This window comes from Carassius gibelio, chromosome B14 (assembly GCF_023724105.1).
Source record: "Carassius gibelio isolate Cgi1373 ecotype wild population from Czech Republic chromosome B14, carGib1.2-hapl.c, whole genome shotgun sequence".
Taxonomy (NCBI): Eukaryota; Metazoa; Chordata; class Actinopteri; order Cypriniformes; family Cyprinidae; genus Carassius; species Carassius gibelio.
Window position 1 is genome coordinate 13,692,536 of NC_068409.1, and position 27,687 is coordinate 13,720,222.

The following is a 27,687-nucleotide window of genomic DNA, read 5'->3' on the forward strand; positions in this document are numbered from 1 at the left end:
GTGAAGCTCTTGTGTACTATATGTTTTTCTTTCTCTGCCCGGAGCTGTACTACAGGCGGAAGTTACAGACGCTTGTGTTAGTGAAAACCTGAGGTGAGAAAGTGAAAAGCAGCGTAAATGATAAAAAACAGGCTTTTGTGACGATTTTAACAACAGCGCATCATATATGTGGACGCAGTTGCTTAATTTTCCCTTCTTGCATTGGCAGACTGCTGGTTTTCGTCGGTAAAGGCAGACTGGCATATGTATTGAGTTTGATGTCTGGTTAGATGGTCAGATAGTGAAGCTCTCACACTAACTACACGCGCGCTCTAATTGGAACGTTCAGATATTTTGTTACATTGATACATTGTAGCCAGAAGTCGCGTTTCCGACTCTTGTTTATACGCTGTAGCTGGAGAACAGAAACATTCACTTTATTCAGCGATGACTCGATGGGGTTTAACATAACTGCTAAATCACGTATGTGACTTCCACAACAACCAAGCTAGTTGAGCTTTTTATCTCGGCGTTTTGCACTGGATCTACGTTGGAAGTGACCGACATGGCAGACAGCGGTCGGGTGAAGCACGACAGCCCGAGCTCGAGCCCCGGACCCGGGAGGAAAAAGGCGCAGCAGTCGCCCGGTTCAAAGGCGCGGTACTCCGTTAACGCTCCCGGACACTGCTTTCGGAAAGTGACCCTGACCAAACCGACCTTCTGTCATCACTGCAGCGACTTCATATGGGGGATTGTCGGGTTTGTTTGTGAAGGTAAGATGGTTTATCTTCTCTTTATCGTTTTTACCTTCTCTAATTCCACATTGCTGCAAAGGAGACACAGAAGCTCTTCTGAAGTGGCAATAGGTGTCCTTAGAGAAATGCATTTACACAGATACAAATACAGCTGTATGTTTTGATACTGGGGTATGAGGTAGGTCAGAGCAGCCTTAATTTTCTCTTTACACAGAGTTCTGAGCAGGCAGAGAGCAGCCTTAACTCGACAGTGGAAAGAGATGCCTTTACGCAAAAGTGCTGTGGTAGAATTAGATGGCAGTTCTATGGTTAATAGACATATAGTTCTAGAGGAATACTCTCTCAAATAAAAATTTGTCAGTTGACAGTTTTAATGCATTTTGGGACACTTAACCAGTGCATTTGAAGTTTCTGATTTAGTTTCAAATGGAATTTTCCAACAAATTTGATTGGCAGTTATGAATGATTACGATCGGTGCACATGCCTTCCTGGAAGGGAAAGGAATGAAAAATATAATGTAAAAAAAAAAAAAAAAAAGATGGAGGATGTCCAGCATCTCTCTCTCTCTCTCTCTCTCTTCTTCAAACATCACTCTCGACAGAATGATCGACTAATTGGAGGAGACCCATTGATGCAGATCGATCCGACACACTCCTTCTGTTGGACAGGGATCTGTGATTGGCTGGTCATGTGCAGGAAGACACTTTGATGAGATCCATCTGATTGATGGAGGCCGGTGACAGTGTGAGAAGATCTGTACTATTCTCACTTCAGTCAGATGTTCACCAAACATGTTTCTCTTTACAGAGCTGCTTATTTGGGTAGCAAATAAACATGTAGTTGTTTAGCATGTTAGACTTTAATCCAAAGCAGATCTTCTGAACAAACCTCAGTGATGCCCAGTGGTATGACTGATTTTCTTTTGCAGGATTCAAGACTACAACCGACAGCCCAGATTACACTGAATTGAGTAAAAAAGAAAAAAAGAGTCCATATTAGTATATTCCATGTTTTCAGAAGTCAAAAATTATCTTTGTGTAATGAGCAAATTGATATTTGATCTCTTGTTCCCTGATAATCTTCTACTCCAATGAGCTGTATATTGTCTGCAAACTAATCATTGAATCGGTGAACTGAACTTGACAGCTGGATTGGGTCATTTACTGAATGAATCATTCACTTCTTCTCTCATAAACTCTAAATGCAAGGGTGGATACCAATCTTTTCAGTGAATCACTACCTAAATTTGCGATGCAAAGAATGACGTCAAAAGTCTTGGAATGTAGCACATGAGTCATATGAACAAATTTATAATGCCTTTGTGAATTTATGATGCTTTTGTGAAGCTTTAATCTATTGTAATGCACGTGGGAGGAAGTACCAGCTATACCTCCTTTTGTATTCAGGACAGGTTTCCTAACCCTTGGCCTTGCAGAATCTATGATAGAGTATCACCTCTAAAGACTAGCCAGAGTCTGAACTCATTTCTTTTGACTCTTTATAAGAATTCATCACAATGCTGCTGAGCTGTATAAACTTTTATGCGCTGCAAATGACTGCAAAGTATTGATGGAGCAATATCCCCTTCTATCTGATGTCTGATGTTTTTCTATATGCACATAGAGTGAATGTAAAATCGTCTGGTCTTGCCTTTTTAAAGCCAGTTATGATTTCTTGGGTAGATTCCACTATGTTGTGCTGCTCACCAGGGTTTCACTACAGGTCCTATATGAATGAAGCATTAGTTTAGAGACAAGTGGACTGGATTGATGTGGCCGTGAGACAGGCAGGGATAGAAAGCAGATACTGATTGACAATATGGATGTTACCAGGCAGAGTGAGGCAGAAATGAGATGTTTCTGTTACGTAATGCGCTGCAGTGAAGTCGTGATTGACTCTAACAGGTTGGCATGGCAACATGTAGTCCAATGGAGCAAGACGGCAGGCTGGATGCTGTAGCCAGAGGGACCGAGGGAGACTAGAACATAAGCACACACATGCACGCGCTACGCTGTCATTAGCGGTGTGTGTTTATTGCATTCATATAGAGACTAGTAACATGTCAGACTAACAAATTTCTGCATAGTAAATTGTAATGAAAGACATGAATATAGCCCTTTGTTACGGTTGACTGATATAATATAGATACACTAGATGTTCTTAAATGAAGACTTATTTAATGAAAACTAAATTTGTTAAAATACTTGAAAGCTAAATATGTAAATTATCTTATGCTGTCTCACAGAACTGGAAATTCTTGTTTGAAACCGAAAAGTGTTATCATTACATAAGGAACTATTTGGAATAATTGACCATTCTGTGATGTCAAAAATAGAATAATAATAATTTAAATTTTAACTGGTGTGGCTATACAATCGGCTATAACATTTTTTTTCTTTATTGTTTAAATGTACAATTGTAGAGGAATTTTTTTGTTGTTGTTTTTTTCGTAGCAGTCCTGTTTAAAGCCAATATTACATTAATCAAACTACAGATATAAGATTACTTACTAAATGATTTTTTGATATAATGCATGAGACAATTAATTCATCAGCTTATATACAATAGGTCTGTCTCAGAAAACCCAGATATGTTTCATGTATTTAAAAAATATATTATGTTGACCATTTCAACTGTGCATGCACAACTGTTAATTACTGTAGAATGTAATTATGATTAAAACGCTATATTTATTGGTCGAGGTTCTATTATCATCTCTTTTTCAGGAAATATTTTTTGCCTACAACATGAAAAATGCTAACATAAAAATGGTAACATCTAAACTAACTGGTTTTATTCAGGTCAGAAATATATTTCATCATCCATGAAAAAATATAATAATAATAACAATTTTAATTGGTGTGTCTCCTTACAATAGGCTGTAACAATTTCGATTTGATTTTCAAACGAAAATCGAATCAATCTACATACATGAATTTATATAAAATTAACTCATTTATATGTGCTAAATCAGGTAGAAATTACTCTTTACAGTTGCAGAATACAGTTTGCATTGACATTCTACTGAATATTAAATTAAGAGAATGTGTATATATCTATCTATCTATATATATATATATATATATATATATATATATATATATATATATATATATATATATACATATAAAACACACACACACACACATATATATGTAGTTATTTTGTAGTTATGATTTTTTCTTTTCATTTTGTGTTGTCCTACAGTTGCAGAATACAGTTGGCATTGACATTTTACTGAATATTAAATTAAGAGAATGTATATATATATATATATATATATATATATATATATATATATATATATATATATATATATATATATAAAACACACACACACATGTATATATATATATATACATGTGTATATATGTGTGTATATATATATATATATATATATATATATATATATATATATATATATATATATATATATATATATATGTATATGTAGTTATTTTGTAGTTATGATTTTTTCTTTTCATTTTGTTTTATAATTTACAGTGGTCAAAAGGTCAGTTGCATCTTCTAGTAGCACTCTCCACTGACTTTTTATATTTTAGAATTAACATGAGGTGAAACTCTGGCTTCTAGTCTCGTGGCTAGTCTGACTATGTGTCACTAGTGTTTTGCAATGTTAGCTTTAAAAAAAAAAAAAGTTGTTAAAACGGTTTAATGGGTTCACGTGCCAAAGGCTTGTGTTGATAATGAATGTGTAAACAAAACAGTCTTTGTGATTTCCTTAGCAGCGTGTGCATGTCATTTCTTACTGTTTCCAATTTCACTAGAGTGGTGGGCTTTACAGTGTGCGTGAGAACACGACTTTGGTACGGTAAACTTTCAAATGTTTTTCCTTGCTCTTGTGGTTTTGATAGTGAGAGGAGCTCAGCCTGACCAGCGAGATCACTTCCTGTCTCTGGCAAGCATGAAAACTAACAAATGCATCAGTGAGGTTCAGTCTGTGCTGAGGGCCAATGTGAGCTCTGACAGCAGCGTAAATAGGGGACACAGCCGCCATCAACCATAGAGACAGCTGATCATTGCTCTTGTCATTGTTACACATTGTTCTTTTAAGAGCTGTTCATGAAATATGCCTGCTATTCCTTTTGGTGCTATTAAAGATTGATTTATTTCTAGGGTGAATTCTAAATTGTGAAGATCACAACATGGTACACTGGGCTTTACTTTCACTGCTGGGAAAGAATGACAAGTTTTCTTTTTGCTAAAGCTGCTTTACTCACATATCTTGGCAACATAATGCACCATAATTCTGTGGCCTACACTACATCTCTCTCTCTTTTTTTCCTTGCAGTGTGTAACTTCATGTCACATGAGAAGTGTTTGAAGCACGTCAGGACCGTGTGTTCCTGTATGGCTCCCACACAAGTTCAGGTGAGTGAAACGTGCCACATATGACGGGGCAGACATACATCATTAGTTTTATAAGTAAATCTCATAAAACATGTAAGATAAATAAATAAAAAAACATGCACACACACAATCTGGTAATATTTTATGACAAAAAAAATATATATATTTTTTTTTTCATTATGTGACATTTTCTAGAACAATTAAGCACATTCCCTTTCCTGTACTGCAAAAATATATTTTATTTTATTCATTCCTTCATTTTGTTTTTCAGTAAAAACCCTCCATTACAATCATGAAATTTTTTGATCATGAGAATTTTTTTAATAAAAACTAAATAAATATTTTAAACATCTGGATGCAAAAGCAATGGTTCTGTTCTGTTGATGGTTTTATAAAAATTCATTGGAAAAAAGCTTCATTGTTTTTGTACAAAAGATATTTTCTTTATTTTTTTTTAATGTAGCTTGGATATTAAACTTACGAGGCAAGACAAGATTGTTTTCACTAACAAAGCATTATTGAGGCATCACAACGCTGAATGGATGCTCTGATGATAGCGGACACAAAGTCTTGAACAATTATGTTGTTAATGAGGAACGATCAAGCTGTATTGCAGGGTATGATCATGCAAGAAAGATCATAATTAGCAGTTGATGCTTTACCTGTCTTATCCGTGGCTTTGCATGACAAACAGGAAGTGCATTACGCATTGAATCTACATGGAATAATTTAGTACTGACTGGAGCTGTTTTGCTCAGTGACACAGCAGTCAGTGTAGCCCTTTGTCCAGCTTTCATAATGAATTACTGATGACTTCCTGCCGTGTTGTGGTCTTTCGTGAAGGCCAAATGTCAGCCAGCCTTTGTGGCTTTGATAGCAGCTCATCTAGTAATAATCAAGAGCTTTATTATAACAGCCTTGCCCGGAAGTTTTTTTCTCTCTGCATACTAACTACTGATTATAAACCCAATCTACAGCTGATGACCTCATTGTACTGATATAATGCAGGGCCATCATTGTCCCAGGCCGGGGATGAAGGGGCCCACTTATACAAATTTTGTCGCCATCCCTGTAAATTTCAGCAATGGCCTTGGTGATATGAACATAATGTGTTGGCATGCTGATTTGGTTTGTTACACTTTGCTCTAGCATATTTGATTCTGTTCGGTTAGTCATATTTGAGTCAAATATTTTCATAATGGCTGCTAAACTGTTCATTTCACCATTTTAACTTTCTGCCTGGTGCTATGGTTTTATATGAATCCATTTTCTTGATATGTGATGTTGTGGATACATTGTTTTATACTAGCTTAGTCCATAGAAGAAAAACAAAACAAAAAAACAATACTAATATTATTTTATTATTGTAATATTGTTGCATTCTTTGTCCAGTGTTAGTTTAGTATTATTTGTATAGGCCTACTATTATATTATTTATTAATATTTAGAAATAATTTTAGTTTTTTATTTCTATATATTTTTTCTATATTTTTTTCTTTCTTTCTTTTTTTTTTTGTATATAGCTTACATGTATTTTTTAATTAAGTTTTATTGATTTTAGCACTTTTCACGTCCCTTAGATCCCAAGGCAACATTTCTAATTTTCAAAACAACATTTATTTATTTTGATTTTTTTGCTTTTTCATCTTCTACTTTGTTTTGTGTTTTGAGTTTTGTGTTATGTTTTGGTTTAGTTTGGTTAACAACGACACCGTTATTGTTTGTCTAGTTGCTAGGCCAGCGGTTTTAGACATGGACAATTTGTACTTAGATAATTAGAGGATTCAAATTAAAAATTAGATTAAAAAAAAAAAATCATATCCATGTATTTATTTATTTATTATTTAAATGTTAATTTATTAATTAGGATTGGAATAATAAGTGGGCATTAGCAGGGTTCTTATCCATAACAATGACTGAAAACTGTCCTATGACTTTGAACAGTTACTTGGTCTTGAAGAAATACTGCTAAATATAAAACAGGATGTACATTTTTTACCATGAAAAACTGAACAGTTCTTGCTGGTTAACAGCATGTGATAAAGTAACCGCATGAGATGCTTGCTGCTTGGAAACTTCATCCTCTCAAAGTGCTGATACCACATGTGCCACTGCATCAGCGCTGTGTTCACAGTGAGAAATACCTGCCTCGCTTTCGCCAAACCGGCCGGCCAATCGCATCAGAGCAGCCGTAGGGCACGACAGAAGGCTGAATCAAGAACCATGCCACAGCAAAACTTCATTTAAACCGAAAGATAATGAGGTGGAACAGAAACCACTGGTCTGCATAAAACACAGGGCCTTAGAGACTCTTCTAGAAGTTTGCTTTCATACATAATGCATGCAGAGACAACAAGAAAGTGCATGCAGTGTTTTAATTCTCTTTTTCTAGTTTCTCTGGCTGTAAGACTGATGAGTTCAGTTTGAAAAGGAAATGGATGTGACTTTTTTTTTTTGTACTGGCTGAAGACTTTTCTCAGCTCTGTGTGTGTGTGAGCATGTGTGTATGTGTGTTTGTGGGTGGGTGGGTGGTGTAGGAGTGAATCAGTCTCCGAGCCAACTGCTCCATTAACCTTTACTAAACAACCTCGCTGAACCGCATCTGAGGAAATACGAACACAACAGTTGCAGCCATTCGACACTGTCATTACTGAAAATCAAGAATATCTCCTTTAAGACTTGAAAAAGTTTATAATAATCATGTATCACCTTCTGTGAATAAGCGGAAATAAAATAAATGGTTGAATCATTTTAAAAACAAGAAAACGTGCATGCAACACATTTCACTTCTGAAATGTAACAGATTTCCAAAACAAAATCAGTTTGACAGGATAAAATGTATGGTTGTGTTAAATAGACAGGTTTTAAATTTAATGAAGTTGTGAAATAAAAATTTTCTTTGGAGTAACTTGTGATGAAACATTCACAATAAGGGACCAATGTTATTTTAATATAGGATTTAATTCACCTCCCACAAATTAAGGTCTAAAAAAGGTCTAAAATTCTAAATTAATTCCCAATTCCTAAATTCATGGCAGAAAGTCCTAAATTTAATGCCATGGCATTAAATGTTGCATGCACTGCAAATTTTGTTTTCCAATACAAATATCTAAACATCAAGATACATTTACTTGATGCAAATTGAACATATTAAATCTCGTTTTCTGAAACATAAAAAAGTGAGTTACGCAAAAAAAAAAAAAAAATAACAAGCATGGGATACGAAAACCTTTGAATTATCTCATAAATTCCATTTAAATATTATGTTCCATTCAGTTATTATTATTATTTATTTTGTAAGGTTTATATACTAATATAGTAGCTTTTATTTTTATTGTTTTCGTTTACATTGTAATTTAAGTTTTTTTAGTTTTTTCAGCTTTTGATATTTTTGTTCTAAAGTTTTTTTGAGTTAAAATTATTTTATTTTAATATTAGTATTTTATTTTATTTCAGCTTTTTTTTTTAAATCCGTTTATAATTTTAGTTTTAGTTAGCAATAACCACTGCCAGGTATAATTGAGTACACAAATCGAGTAATATTTGATATCACGTTATCCTTAAAGTAATTACTCAAAATGTAACTTTGTTGTATCACGAATCTTAATCTATTCTATGAATGTTAATCAAAACAACAAAGAGGGAAAGCTTTATGTTATGGGCTAGCAAAACAAAATCAAGCATCATTTTTCCATCCATTTTTTCCAAAAGCACCATTTCGGATTTAGTACCTCAGCAGTAGACATTTACAGGAGCCAGTCACCTTTAGGATTAGAGAGATGGCGGCTAATGACAGGAAGCGAGGTCACGTCCGGTAGGATGCTCTGCAGTCTACTGTAGTGACTCCCCCGGGATGCCTAGAGCCAGTGAGGATGTGTCCACTGCAGGAGGGAGAGGTGGGCCGCAGCTCAAGGACACATGCTGTAGGGTGTGTGTGTGTGTGTGTGTGTGTGTGTGTGTGTGTCTGTGTGTGTGTGTTTGTTTGAGGCCTCATCATCAAAGATCTTGTGAACCTCAGCAGCCTTAACCACAAAACCTCACCATATTTTCCTCCGTATTACATGGAATTATATTTTGGTCCCTAGAGTTTAGGTGTTTTCTGTGCAATATCTGTATTTTGGCTCATGACATTTCTCAGCATTATGAAAATGAAGGCGATCCAGGCTTCTAAACAGCTGTTCCGTGTCTGTGAGCTCAGACATCAGCGAGTTCGATTTCTGGCTCCCTCACAAGAGTCTAAATAGCCTGATTTGCTTGAGCAAATGTCAAGCTATTTTTCTTTGTGTTCCCAAGCCATATATCCAAATATTGAGTAAGCCACCTAATCTATCCCACTGTACACTGTGTGCTGTGCTGCAGTGAGAATGTCTGCCATAAATGTCACTTCGTTTTTTTTTTTTCACTGACATTGACAGGTCTGCCACTGTAATTGAGTTAATGTCCCTTGCCTTTTTGCAGTACTTGCATGTTCACTATCAGAGAAAGATCTGCAAAAAATAATGGTACCTTTAAGGGGTACAGCAGCTTATCACAGGTCCTCAGGACCCTGAAAGGGATACCTTGGTATATTATATGTTAAATGCAGTGCTGTGTTGCTGACCGCAAGACCCTACAGCAGACCGTGAACACAGCTGCAAAGATCATCGGTGCTTCTCTCCCCTCCATTCTGGACATTTTATTTGTACAATGCTTTAGTAAAGCTACCAGTATCATGAAAGACCCCACCCGTCCCTCCCACAGTCTCTTTCAGCTCTTGTCATCAGGAAGACGGTATTGTAGCATCAGAGCACACTCTACAAGACTGCTCAACAGCTTTTCCCCAAGACTGTGAGAGCCCTGAATCACCTCAACCCCCTCTGAAATCCCATCCACAACCCTAGCTCCTGAAACCAGGATCCTCTCTCCCCCATCCCACCACACCACATGAAAACTGTTGAAAACCTCAAGAACACTGTGCAATTCTGAGTGTGCTACACACAGGTGAGTGGGCTGGACAAACCACCTGTAGAAACACGCACTCTTTTCTCTCTATATGCACCAGACACTTTCTTATAAAGACTCCATGTTACAAGGTCACAAATGTTTACTTGTGAATGTACCAGAAATCACATTGCACTACTTGCTTCTTAACCTTAAATACCTCTTTTGCACAATATCATGTACAGTTATTATGTAAAGTACTTGTTTAGTCTGTCTTAGGTTATATGTATAGTCAGTTTTTTATAGTATACATGTAGTTAGACTACCGCTTCAGAAAGTTAGCTATGTAGGTCTAAAAATTGTTCTTACGTCTAGTGTTGTGTGTTTATTTTTATGTTTATTTGTGTAGCACAGTGCTCCTGCGAGACACGACATTTCGCTCCACTGTATGTTCACACGTGTAGCGGAATGAAAATAAAGCTCGACTTGACCTGACTTGACTTAAAAGGATAGTTCACCCAAAAATGAAAATTCAGTTTTTAATCACCCACCCTTATGTCATTCCAAACCCTTAAAACCTTCATTCATCTTTAGAACACAAATTATGAAATCTGAGAGCTTTCTGAGTCTGACCCTCCATAGCGAACGTGTGTCAAAGACAGACGGAAGAGAAGAAATTGTTGAATAAATACGTTATTTTTGTTTCCTTTGCACACAAAAAGTATTCTCATAGCTTAATAATATTACAGTCGAACCACTGATGTCACGTGGATTATTTTATCGATGTCCTTACCATGTGTCTGGGAACATTTCAGTGGCATTGTTGATGTTCTAGTATAGACATCCTAAAGGGAATTTTCCGCCAATTAAAGGGAGTTTTTCCTGTGTGTGAGAATTATAATGATGTTTTTTGCAGCATAGTGAATGAAGACCGGCTCAAGAGCATGTCTCACTTACCCAGAATGCCTTGGGCGAACTGGTTTGGTACCAGAACACACCTGTAACCAATAATTCACCAGCCTACTGAAGTGTTTGTAGAATTAATTGCCAACCTGCTCATCAAGCAGCCGAAAGACCAAAGTGCTGCCCATCAGGAGTGAGAAAATGGGAAGGAGAGAGCAAAAAGCCTGACTTCTCCTCCCCTGTTTCTGTGCTTTCACAATCTGCTGTGTGATTCAGAACGTGTTCCCGTGAAATCACTCGTTAAAGATGGGCACACGGAACAAGACAGCCCGGCTGGGATTTGTCAGTGCATCTCTTCACTACATCAGAACAATTTGCTTTGGGTCTTTGAAAGCTCAAGCTATGCTCACATTAAAAGTTAAAAGTTGAATTCTGGATGTTATTTAGCTGGATTCCATTGTGAATCAACTTGATTCATTCCATTAAGTCACAATCCAATTCCAATGTGATGCTCAATGCATCTGATGCATCTACATCAGTGTAAATGCATTGTTTTACAGTATACATGCGGCTGTGGTCTCCTTGATCTGATCACAGTGCATTTAAACTTAGATTTTGATGTGGTCAAATGCTACCTGATTCTGAACTGATCAACCAAAATTGCATTTTAGATGTAAAGGGACCTCTATAGAATGTAAATATGTGGAAGGAAAGGGAAAACCACTCTTTGAATGCATATAATTGAATATGTATATCGAGTCATTGTAATAATTTCCTATTGTGATTTATATTTGATTTTGATTCCGTAAGCAGACAAATGCACTCTTTGTATGTTTAATAATGCTACACTGTAAATATTTGTCATAAACATGTGCTGCATATAAAACAAATTCAGAAAGCAGATCTTATGTTACTTATGTCTACATGCTTTCATATTTCATGTGTGTTCTGACACTCATGGAAGAAAGTTTTTTGGCACTCAGTGTGGAAAGGCCTTAACAGAGGAAGTATAAGGTTTCAGTGTATTATTATGTTCACTTTTTTTCTGAATATTATTTACGAAAAAAATGAAATGAATATCATATGCGATGACGTGCTGGAATAAAATGCATTTCTATGGATGCTTCCACATAGACTGCAAACATATGCGCACCAAAAATTTGAATATTAGTCAGAACAATTAGTCCGACTAATCTTTTCAGTTTCGCAAAGCGAAATCATGAGCCGTCCAATGAGATTTTAGTTAGGATCATGTGACCGGAGCAGCTGCTGTTGAATTAGCAGAAAGCGAATGAATTGTAATTATAAGAATGGCCCATGTTTCGTGCATGTAGTATACGACACTCCTCGTTCTCTATTCTGTTGCTTTTTTACACATGCATTGCTGTACATCAAAACTTTCCTCTCTTATAAATCTGAGGGGTTTCTTCATAATCTGCAACACAATTAGATCCTATTCTGCTTTTCCTTGGGGAATTTTTTAAGTTTATTTTTGGTACATGAAATCAAAAAGAAAAGACATCAACTATTTAAATCCTAAATGCCTTATGCATTTCTATTCACCTCCCCCAGACAGGAAGGAAATGCAGGAATCTGCGTGCTTTCCCACCATTCACACTACTCAGACAGGAAGTGATGTCACAGAGGTACATACCGATCGTGCAGTGCTCACTGACACACGACCAGCCCATTAGTCATGTCTGATTTGTGACTAGTTAGAATAACTCAGTTTTTTTTAATGACTCACTGATTTGGAAAACTGAAAACTTTAGGTAAATGGTATGACTAGGCACAGATAAAATCTGCTGATACATGTTCTGTGTGGGTTTTGAGATAAAATCTCAGAACATGTTAAAATGTGTTAAACTGAAGAACCTGAGGGTGCTGCATTCTCTGGCATGCATATACTTTCCAAATCTGCCGAGTAGGGTGTACATTTCTTGTGGACCTGGAAATGACTCAAACAGATCACGGAATTATTGAACCCTTTCTTTAAAATATGATTTCATGAAGTGAATTAGACCTCTCAGACAATGTGAAGATAACTTGTGAGTTGGTTTCAATTCGGACCAGCACAATGTGCCCTTCAAGTGGAGTTGGAAGTGTAATAATGTGGAAATGTTGTAAGTCTGACTCGGAGGTACGAGTTTCACTAGTGCACTCGAAGACAGAGTCCCAGATTTTATTTTATTAATCATTCTTCTCCTTGTTTGTGGTATAGGTTCCTGTAGCGCACTGCTTTGGTCCCGCCGGTCAGAAGAAGAGGTTCTGCTGTGTTTGTCGGAAACATCTGGAAGGCAGTTCAGCTCTGCGCTGTGAAGGTGTGTGTGTGTGTGTGTACTTGTTTATGCTACATTGTGGCATTGTCCCCATAAGGATAGTAAAGCCTGAAATTTTTGTAATTGTAGGGACTGGCCTGCCGTCCCTAAGAGGGAAAATAAATTATTAAAAATAGTAAATTATGTTTATCTGAAAGTGTAACAGTGCAGAAGTTTTTCTGTAAGGGGCAGGGGCAGTATAAAAGTAATAGAAGTCTATGGAAAATCCCCACAATTCACAGAAACAAACGTGTGTGTGTGTTTTTCAACAGTATGATAGCATCAGGATGTTTTCACCATATTAATGATTTTTAACTCCTAATATAAGGGCATTTTTCATGTCATGAGCTGACTTTGCCACAAACAGAATTCCAATCAATAGTAGCGATCGGTGACTTTTCTTATGCACATTTCCTACCTCATTAAATGAAACACCACTCCAATCCTTCTTCTCTCATTTCAGGTTTATCGATAGTTATTGGAATGCCAGAATAACATCAATCTACTTTTCCAAGTAAAACTGCCGAACGATGTTTACACGTAGTTACGTTATGATCAGAGGGTGGGGAGATGTTTCTGCATCAACCAAATGATTTTTTTTTTAGTTTTTCCAGTGAATAGGAGTTCCTCTAAAACTCCCACTCAGAAAACACTACTCCAATACCATCTAAAATACCAAAGATAATATCTAACAAAGGTAGCCCTTAAAATAAAATCTTCACAATGTTCAACATTGTCTAATACCAAAAATGTAAGACATTTTAAGAGGACTTTCAGAATTTTCTTTACTTGAGAAAGGCTAGGATTAGGGTTAATATACAATTATGATCTTCAGCTGGCTGGACTGATCCAAGTGTTTATATAGGAGAGGGGGAACGGAAAAAATAGTTTTATTTGTTGACTGTTTATTAAGTATAATGCATGTATAGTTTGAATCAAGATTTGTATACTTGTGTGAAATTAACCTTACCTTTTTGTAGAAGGTAAAAAAAAAGGTGAATTACCTTGAAATGGATTCTCTCTTGTGGGCGGAGCCTAGACTATAAAAGAGCTGTTTTATAATATTTCTCATTTGAAGGGAAAGTTAACAGGACAGTTGATAGTGCAAACCATGTCAGTTATTTGAAAACCTTTTCTTAGAAGGAAGCTCAGCCTAGAGCTGGTAGAAAGTATATCTTATAGTAGCAAAAGCAGTCAGAAATTACAAGGGTCAGAAAAGGCGTGGATTATGTTTGTGTTCAATTAAAGTAGAGTCTCGATTCAAAGTGGTATTTTGGGAAATGAACCAAAATAGAAAGATGTAGGTGTGGCCTACTGAAAGTCAGATATTCTTCTCTGCTAATACACATTACGATTGTTTGCTGTGCAATCTGGTTTGTTTGGCTGGTTTTAGAGGTGTTTTACACAGTTGCGGGGCCAAGCTTAAACAAACATAATGGACGAAACTGGGAAGATTTAAGCAGGGTTTTAAAAAAAATGCTCAACATTTCCACTTTATTTTAATAATCAGATCGTTTCCTCTAAAACCTTTATTTTCCCGTTTCCCCCAAACCCTCTTGTTTTTTTCTTCTTATTTTTCTTCTGTTATTGCTCATTTGTCTGTGCTGGTCGTCCCTGTTTGGAAAGCATTTGTTGCCATGGAAATGGCAGAATGGCCTTTTGCAGTGGGCTGAATTCTAAGAACCGAGCTGAGAGAAAAACACTGCACTTCAACTCTCTCTTCCATTTCTCTTCCCCTCTCTCTATGCTTACAAAAGGCACAAATGAAGCTCAGAAGAAAAGTCGGTCTTTAATTCCCACACCTACTCAAACATTTGTTACACTAATGTGAATTAAATGACTTTTTGTATCATCTCGCAGGCAGTACCAGTTCATCAGATTTCCACTGCCCTGTGGAAATAAAAAATCATTTATGAACTGTTATGCCTCAGATGATGTTTGCTTAGTGGATAAATCACATAAAGACTGTAACCTCACCTCACATGTTTTTCAGTGTGTGAGCTGCATGTGCACAGCGACTGTGCCCCGTTCAGCGTTAGCGACTGTCGTTTCTGCCACCAAGATGGAGGGCAAGACATTGTGAGTATGAGAACCATGACTACACCATCTACTGATGTATCAACCTCGACATTTAAAGCCCGTAGACCAGAGAATAAAACCATGGGCGACCTCCACACAGAAATTAGAGCTTGCTGTAAATGAAAGTTTTACTTCACTTATCAAATAAAGGCATTGGTGTATAATCCAAAATTATTTCTGGCATTTTGGCATTATAATCTGGATTGGATTTTTTTTACTTCAGAAACTGTCCCACAGCAAAGGATGCTAATAGGGATTAGAAACGAAGGAATGAAGAAAAGAAAGGAAATAAAATTGTATTGTTCCCAAGAGAAAGCAGGTTTTGACAATGATTGGAGAGAGAAACTAGAAACTCAGAGTGCACCCTAGTGAAATAATACATGGGATTTTGTTTATTAAAATTGGGGACTAGATTGCAAGTTCGCAGTGTGTGTTCTTTTGCATTTTCACATTACAAGAAGCAGAATAAAAACCACGCACCCACCGCACAGTGACTGATTTAATGAAAAGAGCTTTTGCCACTGAAGTTGTGCTATAAATGTCACAAATGTAAATCCTTTTACTGATTTTACTGACCGAAAAAGATAGAATTCAATGGAAAATCTATCTGATGAATAATTATTATTTATAGTGCATCCTCTTAGGAATATGCTTTCTGTGTAAAGGTGTTATATTTTGTGGAGTTTTGCATGAGGGCATAAAAGTTCCTTATGTAAATCTAGCCCATGTTCAATTTTTTTTTCATGTAAATTCATTGTGTTGAACAAACAGCAAGATGCTTAAAGTGACTTCTATGTAAGCGCTGCTTTAAATATTGCTATATACCTTTTTTGTTCATAAATTACACTAACTGTACTTTTACACAGGCTAATATTTTTATCCTTGGCTGGGGAAAAGTCATTAGATTAGTCAAACAACAATTTTGAAGACTGTTGATCTTGTTCCCTAGCACTCAAAATAATTTGCCTTATCAGAACATGATTTTGTCTTAATTCGATTTACTCATAAATAGAATTATATAATTGGATCATTTCTAATTATAGATCAAACTATCCTACTCCTAAAATTGACAGGAAATGATAGATGGATAAGAATGTTGTTTAACGACAGGATAAAGAGTAACACGGATGTTGATCCAGGAGCCTGTCCTGGGTAAATCACATTCCCTAGCTTTATTAATGCTTTAGATTGTGTTACTGGCCACATGGTTTTTCCTAACCCATCATCCCCTGCTGCTCCGATAGGACACGTACCAGCACCACTGGCGGGAGGGGAACATGTCCTCAGGTGCCCGCTGTGAGGTCTGTCGTCGCACCTGCAGTTCTTCCGATGTCCTGGCTGGCATGAGATGTGAATGGTGTGGCATTACGGTAAGTGTGTGAGTTGTTATTATTATTATTTTTTTTTTTTATAAAGTCCACCCAGCCACACTTGTCTTATCATTCAGCGCTTTCAGTTTGCCTGCTGTCAACTGGATTCATCACACAAACGGCTTCATTATTTAGTTATAGGTGGGCTCTCAGGCTGTCGTGTCTCACAATGAGTCAATTTATTATTTAACAGGTGCAATGTAGGATGCAGCTCCTGTCAGCATTTACAAAAATGTACTCTGCTGAAGCTGAATACAGGCAAGCTTGCTGTGTTTTTGTATTCCTTTGTCATCTTGGCAGTGGAAATTTCTTTTATTGCCTGACCTGGTTTCTTTGTTTCAATGTACTGTAGGTAGTTACATTATGTAATGTAGCTACATTAATATCAACTTCAAACCATGACTATAGCCTAAAATGGGGAAAAAAAATATTCCAAGAAAGTTGAACTTGAATATACATATCCAAAAATGTTGAGAAAAGTCTCTTAATGCAGTGATACATTTTTAGCAAAAATAAAGTAAATATAGTAATATTGTGGGAATTGTATTACAATTTTTTTTTTAAGGTTAATATGCCTAAAAGCTGAATTAGGAGTAGTCAGTTCTCCAGTCTTCAGCAGCACATGATCCAGTTGTTGCTCAAGAAACATTTTTTATTATCAATGTTGAAAACAGTTCAAAACAGTCTTTTGGAATTTCAATAGTAGTATTTTGTGTGACTTAAAGGTCCCATGACATGGGTTATTTCCTTTTCTTTAAATGCTTTTTAATGTTTCCTTAGGTGTACTTATATTGTTAGTATGATTTTTACATTTAAAATTTAGAAATAAAAAGCATTTTTAGATCCTGATATTAGCCCTCTGGCTTGAATGCTCTGTTTGAAGGGGCGTGTCTGCTGTGAGACTCCGAGTAAACCACAACTGTTGTGATTGGCTGACATCTTTGCATTCAATATGCGTTCCTGTGGAACCCCTCTCAAATATATATATATATATATATATATATATTTTTTTTTTTTTTTACTATTACAGCTGTCGAGATTAACGAATCGTGGAAGTGTGGATTATATAATAATTTTTTCGATCTCCCATCACATGAAAGGCTGCAGTGATGAGCATTGAGTAGACAGAGTCTGTTTATCGCGTGGATGCAGTGATCTCGTCATTATTGCAACACGTTTTCTCTCACAAAATGCTTTCACCACAGCTAACAGCAAACACATGAATGCAGTAAGAGCTCCGTTGTGCAGCATAACAGCGTCATTCATTGTAACGGCAGTTTGGGCAAGTGTACAGATATACTCGCGATGTGTAACAGCTCCGGAAAAAAGCAAGCGTTCTTTGATTGCTCTCTGTAGTTAAATCACAATTTAAATAACAGATTTGTTTCATGCTACTAAGAGAAACAATGCGAAGTTGATCGTTTAGTCACTGGCTTGATTCACTGATGCATAAACAGTATTAAACGATTTAGAAAGAAAGTCTGTGTGAACTTGAATAATTAGCTACCCATCAGAAATCACTGATCACAGATCAGGCATTAATGAACACTGTTACTCACTGTTTGTGGCGGTGCTGTCGAATCCATATCATAAAAGTCTGTTTGTAACGCCTCTGCTGACATTGCGACTAATTTATATGTAAATATTTGGGCGGGCAAAGCAGAGAAAGGGGAGGTAACAACTCTTGTTGCAACGTCACAACGAGGAGATTCAAGATCAGCCTGTTTGAGCTTCCATTTTCTCAAAGGCAGAGAATCTCAATTTACACCGATTCAAATTTCTAGAAACTTGGGGAGCATATACAGGCTAGGGGAACTCATATTAATCTTAAAAAACCTCAGAAAGTGAAATTTTCATGTCATAGGACCTTTAAAAATTTCAATAGTAGTATTGTGTTTGTCCTCATGATGTCTGTTTCCAAATAAGTTGTCAAGACATTAATTTTACGTTCTGTATTTTTGCTATTGCAAACTACTACTTTTGCTACTGTATGTCTGTGTTGCAAATCACTCACTTTACAAGTTTCCATTTCACCAACGATGCTTACTTAGAAGTCACCTGCCTATGTAGGCAGTGAGGCAGGATTTGAAACCAATGTGTCAATGGTATTACAGCATGGGGTTCCACTGACTCACTCTCCACTTTTTAATGCATTATGTTTTATTTAGCTCCGGGTGATAAAAAGCTCTGCTCTACTGCACTCCTACTATAAGACCATGTCCCTCTGAACACTTGCGTGCAATGCATTTTATCCCCTCCCTAGCACTAGTTTTTCTTCATGTTGGTTAGTATATGATGTAAGCACTAGTGCCTGAGCAAAAGGTTTTTCAAGGACAGAGACTGCAGGGTACATATTTGTAATGGCCATTTGCAACACAAATACTTTGAAAGCACAAACCTCTAGGATTTAGAGGGATTTGAGAACAAAGACATGCAGTAAGGCCTTACACACACACTCACTCAATGTAGATGTACTTTTATTTGAGTCGAGATGGTGTGTGGTCTTGTGGCTGCGTATCAAGACTGGTAACCAAAAGATTGTTGGTTAAAACCCCTGCAAAGGTCAGTCTGTGAATAGTTGACCATTGTGCTCTTTAACAAAAACTTATCCTCTGATTAATAGAGCAGACTTATTACACGGCCAATCCTCCTATATATTGCTTTGTGTTTAATTAATGTAGAACCACTTGATGTTATTATAAAAACTGCAGTTGTCTTTAAGCTGTACTGTAGCTCGTAATCTCTTGGCTGGACCACTTATCTGTGTTTTTATGTTTGCAGGCACATGCGTCATGTTACATAATCCTCCCCCCAGAGTGCAGCATGGGACGGTTGCAGAACATGATTCTTCACCCCAGCTGTGTGTGGATCTGCTCACGGAACTTCAGCAAGATGCACTGTTACCGAATCTCAGAAAATTCCCAGCACAGCGAGATGGGTAATGTCTGGACATGTTCACACTGTCACTGAAATTTGAGGGAACGCCTTAAACTTACAGGAGAGTTCAGGTTTACGGCAAGTTCTGTGGAGAGCATGATTGGCACGCACTACATCAGGCTTGTAAAGTAAAATTGCGTTTATAGTAATGCACTTAAAATGTGACCACAAAACCAGTCATAAGTAGCACAGAGATATTTGCATAATGTATGTACATTGTATGGGTCAAAATTATTGATTTATTCTTTTATGCCAGAAACCATTAGGATATTAAATGAAAATCATGTTCCAAATTTCGTAAATATATATAAACTTAATTTTTGATTAGTGATATGCATTGCTAACTATTAATTTGGAAAACTTTAAAGGCTGTTTTCTCAATATTTAGATTTTTTTGCAGCCTCAGATTCCATTTTTTTTTTATTTATCAAATATTGCCCTATCCTAACAAACCATACATCAATGGAAAGCTTATTTATTCAGTTTTCAGATGATGCACAAATCAGAATTTCAAAAATTGTACCCATATAATTTTGTTGTCCAGTGTCATAAATAATTATAGGTTTGCAGGCTGTAATAATTTCTAAAAGAAATTAATACATGTATACGCCTTAATTTATTGTTAAAGAGTGTCATATTCACCTCTGATTATCAAGATAGCAAGATCACATGTGTGTAAATGCTCAGAGATGTGTATTTTCTCCAGATAACCTGGATGACGTTGATACTCCGAGTCCAGTAACTTCTAAGGAAACTCAGTCTACGGGATCACCTGACACAGGTACTATCCTGGGCAAAAATATCATGGAAAATACTAATCACCTTCATGCCCAAATTAATCACCTTCCTCTTGGCCTGCAGGTAAACAGACGCTGAAAGTGTTCGATGGCGACGATGCAGCTAAGCGGAATCAGTTTCGTTTGGTTTCAATCCCTCGAATAATCAAGAATGAGGAAGTAGTGGTGAGATGTTTTTTACCTATTCGAGTTTCACCTGAATTCAACTTTAACATTGCATACCTCAGAATTTTTATTATAAATCCATGGTTGAATAACACGCAACCATTTTGTCAGTGCTATGCTGATTTCTATACTTCCTGTCCTGACAGGAAGCATCGCTCAGAGCGTTCTACATCCCAGATGAACCGCAGGATTACGAGCTACAGAGTTACAGCCAACAGGGACTGTTTACAGATGACATCATCAACCGTAACGGCACGCCAGACAACAAGCCCATATTTAAGGATACGGTTTCTGATTCCTGGGTGCTCAGATCAAAACCTAAAGAAACGGAAGTGGTGAAGATTTATTCCAGCTCGCGCAAGTAAGCTCTTCTGCTTTTATTGCATATATGTTGTTCTGTTTTGTGTTGTCCAGCTGTCTTAAATACATAGATTCATACGGAATATTACAGGTTAAAATCATTGAGTCATTTATTTAAACAATTCGTTCAAATGGCTGATTGATCCACTGTCTTTATGAATGGGAGGTTGAATCACTGACTCATCCGATTTATTCAAAAACACATCATTCAGTTACGAGAAACAGCTGTGTGATTCTCAAAGATGCACAACAGTTATTATGTTGCTTTATTTGCAACTATTTTCTTTGGGGAAATAAAGCAAACAACAGACATGATTGTGTCTGAAATGTAACACACAATATTAACTTCTTGCGTATTGAACTGTTGTATAAAATCAATATTACATTTGCAATTGTGCTGATGTTCGAAGAAAACCAAATTTTTTTTGTGTGATATTGGCATACTATATCAAACGAAATAAATAAAACAAAAACGCATAGAACAGCATTTAGATCCCAATATCTTGAATTCTGGGGTCATTCTAATGGTATTGCAGCTCGCACTTCGTTATTATGTGTAGGCGATACATATCGCACACTACTATTTAATAGTTACTTTATATAGCTAAACGGAACACGATGGAAAATTTATTTTACATACAAAACGGTGTTCGATAAATTTTAGATGCTAACACATCGTAAAGATGTGCGGGTCTTGCGTAAAAAGGAGAGTTCTAGTTTACAGTTTACTTATCTAAAGGTTTTATGGAACATCAGTACTCTTGCTTCTCCAAACAAACCATAAATCATCGCAAGGAAATAGACAATAGCTGTGTCGTGTACCCCTAAGCGAGTGTATATGAAACCCATCAAAACGCACATGGCCTGACTAATGACAAGCTTGCTGTTGTGTGTCTGGTTGCCACAGAGATGAAGTGACACAGCATCCATGGTTTACGTTACATGTTGTTTCCATGCCAGTAGGAAATGGATCACAAATGCTGATGGAACCTCGTCGCCTACAGAAACTCAACAGGAAACCTTTAGAGTTCATGCAAAGAATAGAAGTGCCACTCGTGTGCTTGGTGTTTCCATTAAAACAGGCGTTTAGTTTTGTTAACGCACGTCTGGAACTAATTAAGCATTTTATGTTTTATTAACCGTTTTGAATCAGGGAGGGATTGAGTCAGACTTAACACATGCTGCCAGTTAGCGCCACAGTCAAATGTTAATGTTCTTATGCAATATTTGACCAGAGTAAATCAAAACATTGTCTGAAGTTTCAGTGGCAGACCATTGTATGATTTACGCAGTGCCAGACCGCTGGTGAATCAAGGGATGGAACGTTTTTCAGTGCTTAACGTTTTCAAATGTTAGCGTAATGAAGAGTTCTTTCACATGTGTTTCAGGGTTGAAGTCACCTCAGTCACTGCTGGGAAAAGCAGCACAGTAGACTCAATCTTAAAGGAAGTGCTCCCACGAATAGAAAAACAGGTAACTTGGAATTTAATTCTCAGAAACACAGCTTAGGTTTAACCCTAGTATTGAACCTCAAAACATGTGGAAATCTGTATCATAAACTAGCTAAATATGTTTTGCCTACCACAATGCAGTCACCTGTAATGCCTTTATATTGTAGTGCCAACATTTGCACAGTCAAATGCCACAATATATATTTATATTTTTTTAGAAAATGCAAAAATCTAGTTATCTGTACTTAATGCACAATTTGTATGTTGATCCACATGGTTTCTGCAAATGTCCATAGAATGAAAACCCTGCTGACTTCAACCTTGTAGAAGTTTTCATGAGCAGCAAACAAGGTAAGATCTCTTACATGGGTTGTGTATGTTCCAGTCTGGTTGATCAATTACCAAGCATGTAAATATTAATTAAGGGGGGAAAAAAGATTTTCTAGACAATGTGTTAAAATGATGTGTTCCTATGCCTTCCATAAACCTACAAAATAAAAGTAAATGAAAAGATTTCTGGTGCAAAGCAATTTTGGGGCCACTGCTGTGATTGGCTAACAAATGTGTATGTTTGACAGCCTACAGTACATCCTTCATTCGTCTCTCAGTATTTACACTACATGCATGCACTACATGAATTGGTGGGCGGGGCTAAACAGGCAGCGATGTAGAAGCAGGTGTTGATCTTCAGCGAAGGCACCGATGTAGAAGCAGGTGTTGATCTTCAGCGAAGGCACCGATGTAGAAGCAGGTGTTGATCTTCAGCGGAGGCTGTGTTTAGCCAGTTGTACATTCCACAAGTTGTCGTTTTGGCAGACTGGCTTCAATATAAGCTGTTTTAAGACTAACAATAAAGTTTTGAGCTCTTCAACTTACAGGATGTTTATATAGTACAATGACATCGTATGTCTAAAGATCAAGGGAATTTATTTATTTATTTATTTTTTTTATTTTTTTGCAGTTCATGACCTTTTTAAAATGGAAAAACTGACATTTAAAAGTGATACATGGTTAATTGAATCATTGAAAAAAGCTCTGCATTATCTACCCCCTGCATTATCTATTTTGCATGTCTTTCTTGTTTAGCACACCTGATTCAAATCACCAAATCGTTATAAGAGATAACATGATTGAACTGTGGTCCAATTACCATGGTCCCTACATAGTAGGGTGACCATATGTGGCAATTTTATGGGACACCTCCTAGCCAGGATTTTTCTATATTGCCTAAAATGTCCAGGTTTTGGCTGTTTTGCACTTCACAGAAACAAACACATCATTGTATGACATCTGCGAGGGCTATAGTGAGCAGACGGCTGCCTATGCTTTCGAATCACTCTTGCTGAACTTTGAGATCATATGAAGATCGGTCTGCGCAGTGGCGCTTCATATGAATGAGCACACCTATTATGTATGCGTATTTGCATTGCTTTGACATTCTCTGTACGCGCCATGAGGTACAATGCCTGCAAATTACTGGTTGAGCATTACCTTCAGCAAGTTTGACAACAGGAAAACAGAGGCAAATACAAAAATCATGGCATGGACATGTCCAGTAAAAATGGCACGTATGGCCACCCTAATCCTACTACACAGAGTTCACTGCTCTCTACTCTCTGCAAATGGGAAATCATTTCAATTCACTTCAGAACACAGATTTGCACTATACCACTGCCTTCAGCATCTTTACACAGAGGCAACACTTACTACAAAAGTGTGAAGAGTTATTTAACCGTAATCATGAGATATGCATAGTAGTTTTTTTGTCAATGTCTCCAAGTATCTTTAAGAATCTGATTGATATTAAAGGCATTTGTTGCGCAAACCCTGCTTAAAACACATAGAAATGCTTTGATAAATGTGGAAGGGTTTCACGATTTCTTACCCTTTCATTTCTTATCCATCTTCAGTGCAACGGCAAGTCCTCAGCGGTCAGGAGATTTTACTGGAAAAACTGCAGGAGATACGGAAGGTATGTTAGACGGGTCATGATGATTTTGCTTGCCATTTGGAAAGGACTCAAGGTGATGTGCCCTGATAAGTGTGTGTGCTTGTTATGGAATAAATGAGAGCTTCTAGGTTGTCTCAAACTCTGAGCTTGTGACTTTTCAGACCTCGTTGCGACAGATGAACCAGACACGGTTTTACATTGAGGAAAGCAGGAATCGAGTGCCACAAGTCAGTCTGCTCTTGGGAGGATTTCCGACACAGCTTGAAAAAGAGGAATACACACACCTGCTATCCGAACACCTCTCAGTCAAAAGTGAGTCTGTGTGTGTTCATATGATTTGTAAGCTCAAGATTTAAACTGCTCAAATCCTACAAATATTGTACTCTTCATAAATATGCATGTCGCCTCTCTGCTGGAAGATATTCGAACAAATGATAAATTGACTGCTGGGCATTCATTGTTATTGGATCTGTTGGTTAATGGAGTAGTTCATATAGGAATAGAAATGTATTTTCTCACCGGTGGTTCTCAGAATGAGAGGCCTAACAGCTGATAAAAACATCACAAAACATCACAATAATCCACAAGTAATCACCACAAATCCAGTCCATCAATTAATGTGCTGTGATGTGAAAAGTGCTTGTTTTTAAAAAAAAAAAAATCCACAATTAAGGCGTTTTAACTTTTTAACTTGTTGCTCCTGGCCAAAATACAAGTTTATAATCCATAATAAGACTTCCTCCAGTGAAAAGTTCCTCAATTCCCCTTCGTCCTCTAACATCAAAACCCACCGACATATTTATTTACAACTGTTTCCACTTAAACAGTATTGATGTGTGCATATTTGACTCCTGATTCAGACAAGAAGACTTGTTCACTTGAGAAAGCAATGCTATGGATAGATAGATGGATAGCTGGAAGAAATAGTTTGAAGTTAAAATGTCTTAATGAATTGGTTTTCACAATTGATGGACTGGAGTGGTTTGGATTACTTATGGATTATTATGATTTTTATCAGTTGTTTGGACTCTCATTCTGACGGCACCCATTCACTGCAGGGGATCGATTTGTGAGCAAGTGATGCAATGTTAACGTTCTACAAATTTGGTTTGCCTAAGAAAGAAACTCATTTTGTGTCTGTATTTCTTTCCCCACCTAGGTCATTTGGTCACCATCACTCACGTGTACTCTGAACAAGGTAAGAGAAACTGCATTCAGAAATCATTGGGTTCTGTGGGAGAATGGCCTGTTTCCTTGTAATCCACAGGAAATGCATCCCTCCTTTAGAGATGGCTCATAATATCCGTCTTTGTTCTGAGCACAGCTAAACTGCTTGACTTTATTTGATAACACTGAAGGTCGCCGGTGCATGCTGCAGAACAAACTGCCTGCTTTGTGCATGGGCCACAGTCTGGCCTACTCTTAGTGCTCTGTAAATGAGAGTCCTTGTTCTACACACAAACACTCCTAACTGCTGGTTGTTCTCAGTCATCCACTACATGCCCACTGGCTCACTCGCCTTGATGCTTTCAATGCATTTTTATATTGTTGTTGCAGCAGTGTGTTGGTTTGTGTGGAGATCTTAAATTTTGACACCTAGAGTTATTATTCTTTTTACTTCTCGCTATGATTTCCTGTTGTTCGCTGCTATGCTATACTTGTGAAAAATGGAACAAAGGGTGTTTACATTTTCAAAAAATACCATTCCGCTTGACTGATGCATATAGAAGTGCTACCTTTTTATGCATTTTGAGTAAATATTATGCAAAAGAAACGTCTCAACGAGAAATATTTCAATAAAGATTAAAAAATGTCTGCAGGAAATATTTATAAATATTTACAGCAATTTTGTTTATGTGGTATATTATTTATAACCTATAAGTGAAGTGAAGTGTATATGTAAAATATAAACATGTTTATAAATATACTATAACAAATAGGTATTTATATTTATGATCTAATATAAAATGATATTAAAAATTCTACTAATATATCATGCTAATTATTAGTAATTATCATTAAAAAATATGCTTTCAAAGATGATCACAAAGGTTGCATTTATTTGAACAAAATACAGTAAGAATTATATGAAATATTATTATAATTTAAATTAACTTTTGTCTATTCTAATGTATTTTGTTAATTTATTCTTTTTTTTAGCAATTTTTTTTGCTGCCATTAGTCCAGTTAATGTCACATGATCCTTCAGAAAACATTCTAATATGCTGATTCAGTCAATGAACAAATGAACAAAATAAATGTTTGAAACATTAATTTTTACTTTTGGTAAATTTGATGCATCTTTGCTGAATAAACGTGTACATTTTTTTCTTTCTTTAAAAAAAGCCTATTGAACCTAACGTACTGAAGCCAACTTTTTGTCTTGTTCCACCATATCATGATAGGTGGTAAAATAATTGAGCTCAGAGCTAAAAATAACTGTGTCCCAGGTGTGAGCAGGTGTTAGTGAGTGATTGTGTAATTGAGCTGCCGTGCTGTTTTCAGGAGCTGTGGTTCTGCAGATCAGCTGTTTCTCAGAGGCCGAGAGGATTTACATGCTGGCCAAAGACACCACCATCAGCGGCAAACCGCTCTACTCACTCGTCATACCTGAGATCATGGTACACCACCTTTTTACATTTGACACTCTGTGGTTACAACTGACTTATTTTATATGCTTTTTTAAACAAATAAAAAATAAACATCCTGTCATTATTTACTACGGCTTTCTGCAAAATGCATGAAAGGACTGTACTATCTCTTTATTTTATTTTTTTATGAACTGTCCCTTTTAAGTGACCATATATTGTAAATAACAACAGCTGATTCAAAATAATCACCTGTATTGATTTAAATGTGATCAGTATGTCACATGCTGTTCATTGCAACAACAGAGCTCACAATATTGGCCCAATCTTTTTAGATGCACCCTCTAGTGGCCCACAGAGAAACTACAGTACAATTCAACAGTCATTTCACCAACAGTTGTAACCAATGTTATTTCCTCTCCCCACAGCAAAGCAAGCTTGCCAAAGGAAGTTGCCCCTTGCTAGTCTTTGTCAACCCTAAAAGTGGTGGATTAAAGGGCAGAGAGATCTTATACAGTTTCCGAAAACTTCTAAACCCTCACCAAGTGTTCGAGCTGACCAGTGGCGGACCACTTCCTGGGTCAGACCACATTTCCTTTTGAATGATGCCAGATATAAAGCTGGATGAATAGCTTTTAAATCACCTGCACTTTTTTGCACTATGCAGTTTATATATTAAAATCTGTTTTGCTAGACTATTTTAGTCTGTATTGAATTCAATGTGCAGTTGACTATTTTGGAT

At 36.7% G+C, this 27,687-nt stretch overlaps 1 protein-coding gene across 1 annotated transcript in view; it reads left to right on the top strand.

Moving 5' to 3' along the window:
- LOC127971373 (diacylglycerol kinase theta) overlaps positions 1-27,687 on the top strand; it is a 41,508-nt gene continuing 13,821 nt past the window's right edge. Inside the window, exons 1-16 of the mRNA XM_052574341.1 lie at positions 1-752; positions 5,048-5,127; positions 13,151-13,250; positions 15,241-15,326; positions 16,571-16,696; positions 19,478-19,634; positions 20,340-20,414; positions 20,495-20,595; positions 20,742-20,956; positions 22,344-22,428; positions 22,703-22,757; positions 24,317-24,378; positions 24,519-24,669; positions 25,517-25,555; positions 26,863-26,978; positions 27,374-27,525. Coding sequence (XP_052430301.1) covers positions 545-752; positions 5,048-5,127; positions 13,151-13,250; positions 15,241-15,326; positions 16,571-16,696; positions 19,478-19,634; positions 20,340-20,414; positions 20,495-20,595; positions 20,742-20,956; positions 22,344-22,428; positions 22,703-22,757; positions 24,317-24,378; positions 24,519-24,669; positions 25,517-25,555; positions 26,863-26,978; positions 27,374-27,525 — 1,808 coding nt within the window. The 5' untranslated portion in view covers positions 1-544. The remainder of the gene's footprint in view (positions 753-5,047; positions 5,128-13,150; positions 13,251-15,240; positions 15,327-16,570; positions 16,697-19,477; positions 19,635-20,339; positions 20,415-20,494; positions 20,596-20,741; positions 20,957-22,343; positions 22,429-22,702; positions 22,758-24,316; positions 24,379-24,518; positions 24,670-25,516; positions 25,556-26,862; positions 26,979-27,373; positions 27,526-27,687) is intronic.